The 8,467-nt window shown below is 51.3% G+C and overlaps 4 protein-coding genes across 4 annotated transcripts; 3 read left to right on the top strand and 1 right to left on the bottom strand.

Moving 5' to 3' along the window:
• Nucleotides 1-2,147: 2,147 nt before the first annotated feature.
• On the top strand, nt 2,148-3,270 carry M431DRAFT_425736 (hypothetical protein). Its single transcript, XM_024915065.1, has 2 exons — nt 2,148-2,731; nt 2,905-3,270. Exons 1-2 carry the CDS (start codon nt 2,278-2,280, stop codon nt 3,222-3,224), a joined length of 774 nt encoding a protein of 257 aa, XP_024774347.1. The 5' UTR covers nt 2,148-2,277; the 3' UTR covers nt 3,225-3,270.
• A 776-nt stretch (nt 3,271-4,046) lies between these two features.
• Nucleotides 4,047-4,804, top strand: M431DRAFT_481881 (hypothetical protein; the record flags this gene model as incomplete). The annotated part of the gene is made up of 3 exons (XM_024915992.1): nt 4,047-4,100; nt 4,204-4,706; nt 4,780-4,804. The coding sequence occupies 3 exons, from the start codon at nt 4,047-4,049 to the stop codon at nt 4,802-4,804; spliced, it is 582 nt and encodes a 193-aa protein (XP_024774346.1).
• On the bottom strand, nt 4,653-5,605 carry M431DRAFT_508084 (hypothetical protein). Its single transcript, XM_024919060.1, has 2 exons — nt 4,780-5,605; nt 4,653-4,706 (listed from the first exon to the last, which is right to left on the bottom strand). The coding sequence occupies exon 1, from the start codon at nt 5,517-5,519 to the stop codon at nt 5,061-5,063; it is 459 nt and encodes a 152-aa protein (XP_024774345.1). The 5' UTR covers nt 5,520-5,605; the 3' UTR covers nt 4,653-4,706; nt 4,780-5,060.
• A 364-nt stretch (nt 5,606-5,969) lies between these two features.
• On the top strand, nt 5,970-7,979 carry M431DRAFT_494891 (hypothetical protein; the record flags this gene model as incomplete). The annotated part of the gene is made up of 2 exons (XM_024917296.1): nt 5,970-6,903; nt 6,970-7,979. The coding sequence occupies 2 exons, from the start codon at nt 5,970-5,972 to the stop codon at nt 7,977-7,979; spliced, it is 1,944 nt and encodes a 647-aa protein (XP_024774344.1).
• Between the last annotated feature and the right edge of the window lie 488 nt (nt 7,980-8,467).

Raw genomic sequence — 8,467 nt, 5'->3', positions numbered from 1 at the left:
CTAGCTTCTGCTCTCATTTTCAAATTTGCTTTCTGTTTGTTCAGTCACTAACCAGTTCATGCAGGCGGTTCTACCGGCCACCAGGTACAGTGAAAATCCATGCCCAGGCCTTCAACAAGGCTCTCAATTCACACAATTCTTAGGCCCGTGACTGCCCCAGCAAAGGCCCTGCTAAATGGTATGTTTTTTGATCTCTTTCATATGAGAAGTCGACTAATGTACTAACTTTTTTGTCAGCTACAACTGCGGTGGTGCGTAATGTCTACATTTTACTGGCGTTGCTTATACTAACAGTTCTTAGGCGAGGGTCACATCAGTAAGCCCTGACAACTTTGACTAACCATTCCTCTCGTTCACCCACTAATTTTACCCAGGCCGTGACTGCACTGAGCCCATGAAGGACAACAAGTCCTGCTACAAGTGCGGCCAGCAGGGACACATTTCCCGCGACTGCCCCCAGGCCGGAGGTGCTGGCGGCGGCCAGTCTACTGAGTGCTACAAGGTACGCAATTGAATAGCTGGGCATTTATCTTGACTTGGACCTAATCATTTGTTCTTTAGTGCGGCGAGAAGGGCCACATTGCCCGCAGCTGCCCCAAGTCTGGAGGTGGCTTCGGCGGCAACTCTTACGGCGGCAACAGTGGCTATGGCGGCGGTGCCGGCAAGACCTGCTACTCATGCGGTGGCTACGGCCACATGTCTCGTATGCATCACTTTTCCTAATCGCTGTTTGCGTCCCCTACTAACCCCGATGCAGGCGAGTGCGTCAACGGCATGAAGTGCTACAACTGTGGCGAGTCTGGCCACTACTCCCGCGATTGTCCTAAGGAGTCCGCTGGAGGCGAGAAGATCTGCTACAAGTGCCAGCAGAGCGGTCACGTTCAGGCTCAGTGCCCTAACTAAAATGGCGGAAGCTGTTTTCTCCATGACGGCTTGTTAATGGAGAGGAAGTTGGCGTGGCAGCTATGATACCCACGATGATGGCCCATCCGGGCCTTCTCTTTCCTTTTGTCCTTATTCCGCGCATTTTCTAGGGTGCGGCCAAAAAGTTGATTCGGCATGGTTCATGCGACGATATAACAGCTATTTTGCAACTCACGTTGCTAAGTGCTTGGAGGCTACGCAGGTTTTCGGCTCAAATGCTGAAACACGGTGAAATTGAAAACGTCTTGGGGATGATGCCTTCGATGCGGCTGATGATCTGACAATGGGGAGGGAAGATACACAAATTTGCCAACCAATATTGTGGTTTTTGTCACGGAGGATATTTGGAAGACAAATATATCTCTTCCCTTGATATGACTTTACGTCCAGACTCTACTTCTGAAGAGGAAAGGCCAAAAAGCATGCGATGTACGTTGTTGATAGTAAGACGATGAATGCACCAGCATTAAAGTTGCTGAAGTCTACATACACATGGGGCTCTCGTTTCATGTGCCAGGGATGTGGTGATGCCGCCGACTTGTGGTGTGACCCAACTCCTCACAGCATGCCTGTACCCGGCAATTATACAGTGCCTAGGTAGGATCAGTGCTGCGATAATAACGGCACAAGCCGCGCCGTGGCCAAGTGATACATGTCGGGTGCCAATTATAGACCCTGCGCGCGGAGCTGCAGATTTGATGCAAGTCATGCTAGATAGATCAATACAGTACAGCTGTTTCCCCAGCAACAGCATTCGGTGCTTACTCGACTCGCCAACAGCACGAAGTAGTACCTAGTTTATTCGGTTAACCAGCAGCAGCAACTAGAGATTCGTGCCTGGCCAATGGCTCTGCCCTCGCATCCACGGGCGAATCAAGGCCCAAGACCCGGAGCGCTACGGAGACTTCCTGTCAGACACTGTCACTATCTCGGAAACCCCAGTCCAACGGCAACATTCCGTAAAATGGAGCTCCGCGTTAAGCAAATGGTCCAAGCTTCGACAAGCTCCCACGGCGCGGTCCAGGCCCTTGATTGGCCGCAGCTTGCCAGGGCCAATTGCACAGCTAACGGGCAGGTGGCTTGTACGGAGTAGGAATCGCATGCGACGGCAGAATTTCTGTGGTGGTTTTGCCCAGGGCTGTCTGTCACAACGACCGCCAGGCCAGGCCCAGACCTTCTCTCTTGTTTTTTTTTTCCTCTTAGCTTACTGCAGCGCCTCCTTCTCACAACCGCGTTGCGCAGCTTTGTTGACCTGTACAACGTGTCATTTTCCCTTCTGATCCTTCAGGAGAGCTGCGGGAGCACCAAAAAATCGGGAAACTCGCTGCCACAGAGCACCGCCAGACCAATATCATGCCTGTTGAGCTGCGCAAGCGCAAAGCCCCCGTGGCGCCGCCCGCGCCCGCGCCGAGCAAGAAGAAGGTGGCCACCAAGGCCAAGAAGCCCGCTGGAAAGGCAAAGGATGAGGTGAAGAAGCCCAGTGCAAAGGCGGACAAGCCTGTCAAGGACGACGAGGCCACCGAGTCTGCGCCGGAAGCCCCTGAGGAGAAAGAGACGGTGAAGGACACCAAGGAGAGCACCAAGGACGACACTAAGGAAGAGTCCAAGGACGACAAGAAGGACGACAAGAAGAAGCCGGCCGCTGCTGCTGCGGGTAAGATCGCGGTTGGCGATGTCATTGACCTCGAAGGGTTTGGCGGCGAGATCCAGACCAATGATGGCGAGACGACTTCTCTGAAGAAGCTCCTTGACGACAGCAAGAGCGGCGTCGTCCTCTTCACCTACCCCAAGGCTTCCACTCCCGGATGTAAGTGCAATATATCTTTTTTTTTTTTTTTCCCTACAGAGCTCTTGTGCGCAGATTGCCTCTGAATATGCAATCAATGGCCTCCCCTTGGGCTCCTACGCGTTTATCCGCGCTCTTGTCTTGATATCAAGTTTTTTTTTACGCGACACGTATGCTGACTTGACAATTCTCAGGCACCAACCAAGTGTGCCTCTTCCGCGACTCCTATGAGCCTCTGACTGCTGATGGTCTCGCCATCTACGGTCTGAGCACTGATTCCACCAAGGCAAACACCTCGTTCAAGGAGAAGCAGAAGTTGCCCTACCCCCTTCTTTGCGATCCCCAAGCCACTCTCATTGACGCCATTGGCCTCAAGAAGCAGCCTAAGGGAACTCAGCGCGGAGTCTTTGTCGTCAACAAGGAGGGCAAGGTGCTTGTTGCCGAGGCTGGCGGCCCTGCTGCTACCGTGGACAGAGTCAAGGCTCTGGTCAAGGAGTTGAAGGGAGAGAACTAGGTCGTGGCTGGCTTTGTTTGTACCGATGCTGTGTGTCTTGAAAATTAATCGTCTTGCTTTTTTTCCAAGTTGGCGTGGGAGTTGATGGCTGTCAGGGATAGCAAGCGTGCTTCTTTGAGTACTGGTACTGGGAATCTGTATAGGGCCCACTGTTATCGTATGTATTGCTCGTTAGTCTCCTGAGGGATAGTATCGAATTGATCCGGTTATTCGCTCTTTTTTGTTCTGGTTCCTGAGAAGATGGTTCATATGCGGCCACCATGCCCTAGCGTTGCAAGGAGATGACGCTGAGTTTGTCTTGCGGAAAGCGGTTGTAATTGTGTCATTCTATGCAATATTTGAGTAATTGGCACCTATAGTAGAAACTCTATGTACAGAGAGAATCTAAGAACAATGCAAATCGACTAATTTATCAGATACGGAGAATAAGGAAATAGTTATGGCGATACTAAACCAACTCCTTTCATTTCTGAAAGGGCGCTGTGGAATCGTATCCCCAACCAAGACTCCTAGTACTATTCAGGTAGCACCATATAATTACAAACATCAATGGACTCAATAAATACACAATTTCCCTCAGAGAATAGTAATTCCAAGGATTCATCATCTCATTCTTATCCAATGAGGCTCAATTGGCTTCGTTGAGAAAACCCCCGATATTCTCTTGTCGGCTGCAGGGTAGCTAGAAGGAAGCCATCGGCAAAGCCTCGGTTAGCCCAATCGCTAACAATTGCTCTGCTTCGTTGAGATCAACCAACGCCGAGTCAATTCCCAGACGACACTCGACATATCGCACTGAGGCTCTCCCATCGCTCACGCAAGATGGCTTCTCAGGCGGCAGCAAAGGCTGCTGGAGGCGTTGTTTCCATTGCAAAGGTTCGAAACACCTGCTCGGTCCCGCCCCCCTGCAGCGCCAATTGGCGTCAATTTACGCCTCAACTCTGGCTTCGTTCAAAAAGGCTGACGTTGAAATCCGCAGAAACAAACCCTCCAGTCCACCGGCTTGTGGGAGACCGTCCGCAAGGCCTTCGCCCTCGACCCCAATCGCTCCAACGGCGTTCCCCTGAACCCTTACTTCCGAAACCCGACGCCCGGAGGCCTGGACCCCCTCAGCTTCGACGACCCCGTCACTCTTCCCGCCGGCGATATTGCCGACAACGCCTACTGGAAGCGTGATATGCGTCGCGCGTACCCGCAGCTCAGCGTCGTTACGCAGGGCGACGCCGTGTCGTTGTTGACGGTTGGAAGCGCCGCGCAGCCCAAGGTCGAGCTGATTGGCGAGGCCGGCGAGAAGGCTCTCGTTGCGGCGCAGAAGGAGGGCGAGACGGGCCTGGCCAAGTTCCTGGAGAAGGCGCCCAAGGATGTGGCAAAGGACGTGTTCGTCAATGGCCTGCCACCGCTGCCGAGTGGACAGGCTCTGGCGGCTGGAGGATGGGATGTGCACAAGTACGAGCTCAATGAGGATCAGACATATGGTGAAGGGTAAGTTTCTTGCTTCTGGCGTGATCATGGTTGAAGAATGGAACGAGATTTGCTAATACTTGGGTGATAATAGCTATCCTACTAGGACGTTCAAATAAGACGGGCAATAGGGTCGACTTGTGTAAATACAGTTAAGATGAAGAAAGATTAGAATTTCCCATTTTTGTTTCCTATAAACTCCTACAGTTCCTCTGATATTCCCAACTCTGACGCCATAACTCCACGAATGCTGAAAATTCTATGCCTCTGCGCCGGTTTATGTGTATAATAATGTGTACGGTGACGCTCTCACCCTTTTGCAGAGCATCAACACAGATATGAAACCTCCGTCTCAGTGAGATCACCATCACCATCTCAATTCAACATTCTCTCGATGATCTTGACCTTTCCCTGCGCCCTCTTAACCCGATCATCAAAATCCTGCACAGCCTCATCGCTGTTGTCCGTAGATAATGTCTCTGGCTCGACCAAAGCATACGCGAGCTTGACATTCTTTTTTAGCCGGGGATTGCTCGGCAGCGGCGGCAGCGTGCATGTTTCTGAGCTCTTTTCCAAGGAGTTGGTCTGCTGGTCTGTGTTCTTTTCCGAGGAGTTGGCCTGTTGGGCTGTGTTCTTGGGAAGTCTGTTTGCCCAGACGAGAGTCTTGCCGGCGAGACGGCCGCTCTCGAGGAACTTTTCGAACCCCTTTTCCATGCCGAATGAGCGGCCTTCTATTCTTCCTGCGCGGGCACCATCTTCGACGCCTTGGTTGTAGCCTTGGGTGTAGAAACGGTCTTCAAGAGTGAAGACGTCATCGAGGGGATCAGAAGACATTTTGGGGGTTTATTATTTTTACTTGAGTGTGGTTTACAACAATATTGTATAGAAGGTTGTTTGCTTCTTTAAAGAGTATCTTTTCCGAGTCTCAGCATTAGCAATTCAATATGCGCTCCCAAAGGCTCTTGACCACCCGCCCAAAACAGACAGAGGCTAGCGGCGGCAGAATTTTTGTGACACACCCCGCCATTAGCCATAGTGCGATAGCGGGGCAATGCGATGACTCGAATTGTCAATCTTGTAATAGTTTTTTGCACATGCGCCTTTCATTGATTGATTGATTACCGTACCCTGGTCGAGTTAGTCACTTACAATCGCGTGACGCTTGTTTTTGGAGTCTTTCGCAGAAAAGATAAATATCGATAGAGACGGCCTTGTTTGTCTGGAGTTTGGAGTTTGAGCAGTCAACAGCAAGCAATCAAGTCGAATCGGAATCGCATCGCATCAATGGCGGTTGAAAATCCCATCTTGCCCGTCAAGGGCAAGAAGAACGTCCTGATTACCAGCGCTCTTCCCTACGTCAACAACGTTCCTCATCTTGGAAACGTCGTCGGCAGTGTTCTCAGTGCCGACGTCTACTCTCGCTTCAGCAAGCTTCGCGACCGGCCGACGCTGTACATCTGCGGTACAGACGAGTACGGCACTGCCACTGAGACCAAGGCCCTCGAGACGGGCCAGACCCCCAAGGAGCTCTGCGACGAGTTCCACGTCAAGCACAAGGAGATTTATGATTGGTTCGAGATTGGCTTCGACTACTTTGGCCGAACCTCGACCCAGAAGCAGACGGAGATTGTGCAGGACATCTTCCTCAAGCTGCACGAGAACGACTTCCTCGAGGAGCGGACGACAAAACAGCCTTACTGTGAGAAGCACGATTCCTTCTTGGCGGATCGATTCGTCGAGGGAACGTGCCCCAAGTGCAACTACGACGATGCCCGAGGTGACCAGTGCGACAAGTGCGGCAGCCTGCTGGATCCGTTTGAGCTCATCAACCCACGATGCAAGGTCGACGGCGCTACTCCCGTCCCCCGCGACACGACACATGTCTTTATTCGCCTGGAGAAGCTGCAGCCCGAGATTGACAAGTGGTTCCAGGACGCTCACAAGAAGTATGGATGGCCTCAGAACGGCATTTCCATCACCCAGTCGTGGTTGACAAAGGGCCTGGAACCCCGCAGTATCACCAGAGATCTGAAGTGGGGTGTGCCGGTTCCCCTGCCTGGCTACGAGAAGAAGGTCATTTACGTGTGGTTTGATGCCTGCATCGGCTACCCTTCCATTACGGCCAACTATACCGACAAGTGGGAGCAGTGGTGGAAGAATCCCGATGATGTTACCCTCTATCAGTTCATGGGCAAAGACAATGTGCCTTTCCACACAGGTTCGTACAATATTTTTTTCTAATACCCTTTTTAAATGAAATGCAGACTGACGAGTATGATGCTAGTCATCTTCCCTGGATCCGAGATTGGTACCGGATACAAATGGACCCTACTTAACCACCTCTCCACTACTGAGTACTTGAACTACGAGAACGGCAAGTTTTCCAAGTCAAGAGGCATTGGTGTTTTCGGCAACCAGGCCAGAGAAGTTGGCCTTTCGCCGTCAGTTTGGCGGTACTACCTGCTCTCGAACCGACCTGAAACTAGCGATACTCAGTTCGAGTGGCAGGCATTCCAGCTGGCCAACAACAGCGAGCTGCTCGCCAACTTTGGCAACTTTGTCAACCGAATCGTCAAGTTTGTCAATGCCAAGCTGGACGGTATTGTCCCCGAGTTTAACCCTTCTTACAAGGACGACACCTTTGACTTCCCCGCCTGGACCGAGACGGTCAACGGGCTGTTGAAGGAGTATGTCGACCTCTTGGAGAAGGTGCACATCCGTGCTGGTGTCAAGGCCTTTATGGAGATTAGCAGAGAAGGCAACAACCTTCTTCAGGGCCGATTGGATAATGCCAACTTGGCCGAGAACCCCGAGCGAACTCACACCACCATTGGTCTCGCTCTCAACCTTTGCCACCTTTTGGCCTCTGTGGTTTCGCCGTATATGCCCTCTACGAGTGAATCCATCTGCCAGCAGCTCAACACCAAGCTGGCGTTCATCCCCGACACCTGGGAGCCCACCGCCATCAAGGCCGGCCACAAGATTGGCAAGGCCGCCTATCTCTTCACCAGGATAGACGACAAGAAGATTGAGGAGTGGAAGGAGAAGTTTGGCGGCTCTGCCGAGACCCGCGCCGCTGAGGAGGCTGCCAAGAAGAAGAAGCAAGAGGACAAGGAGAAGAAGAAGGCCAAGAAGGCCGCCAAGGCTGCCGAAGCTGCTAAGGCCGCTGATGCTGCCAAGGTGGATGCCAAGGCTCAGGACGAGACCTCTGCCGCTGGAGGTATGACGGCGACGTCTGCTGAAGTCAGCAAGGACTTGCCGATCCGTGAGAAGAAGGTTGTAGACCAGAATTAGAAAAAGAGAATAAGGAAAAAAGAAAAAGAGAAGATAATAGATGTACAATTCAGCAAAGGTGCACATGTGCAGGGAAATTGACTTTTTTGATGCTTTTTACATTAGGTAGTCTTTTGTAGTTTGTCTTTTATTTATGAGAATGAATGATGCATTTTTCTTATCTAAACTTTTGAAATTCAATTACAATATTGTCATTGGAATATAAAGTTTGACGTAGAAAAAAAAAGAAAAAATTATATCTGATGCTTGCTTATACGCAATTCTGAAGCTTCAGGCACCTAAAGCGGACCCGCAGTCGGACAAGGCTTTTGGTGGGGGAGACGCAAGACGCACTTTGGCCTGGCCCATTGAGTTTGGCAGCTTCAACTTGTGTTTCTGCCTCTTGCATCTGCCTGTTCCTTTTGGTCACGCAGCACCCGGAACCGGATTTTCTTCTTTCGAATTGTGGCTGTTTATACCTTTCTTATATTCTTCTCTCTATATATTCG

Source organism: Trichoderma harzianum (genome assembly GCF_003025095.1).
Source record: "Trichoderma harzianum CBS 226.95 unplaced genomic scaffold M431scaffold_6, whole genome shotgun sequence".
NCBI classification, from domain to species: Eukaryota; Fungi; Ascomycota; class Sordariomycetes; order Hypocreales; family Hypocreaceae; genus Trichoderma; species Trichoderma harzianum.
This window is presented reverse-complemented; position numbering and strand designations above follow the sequence as displayed.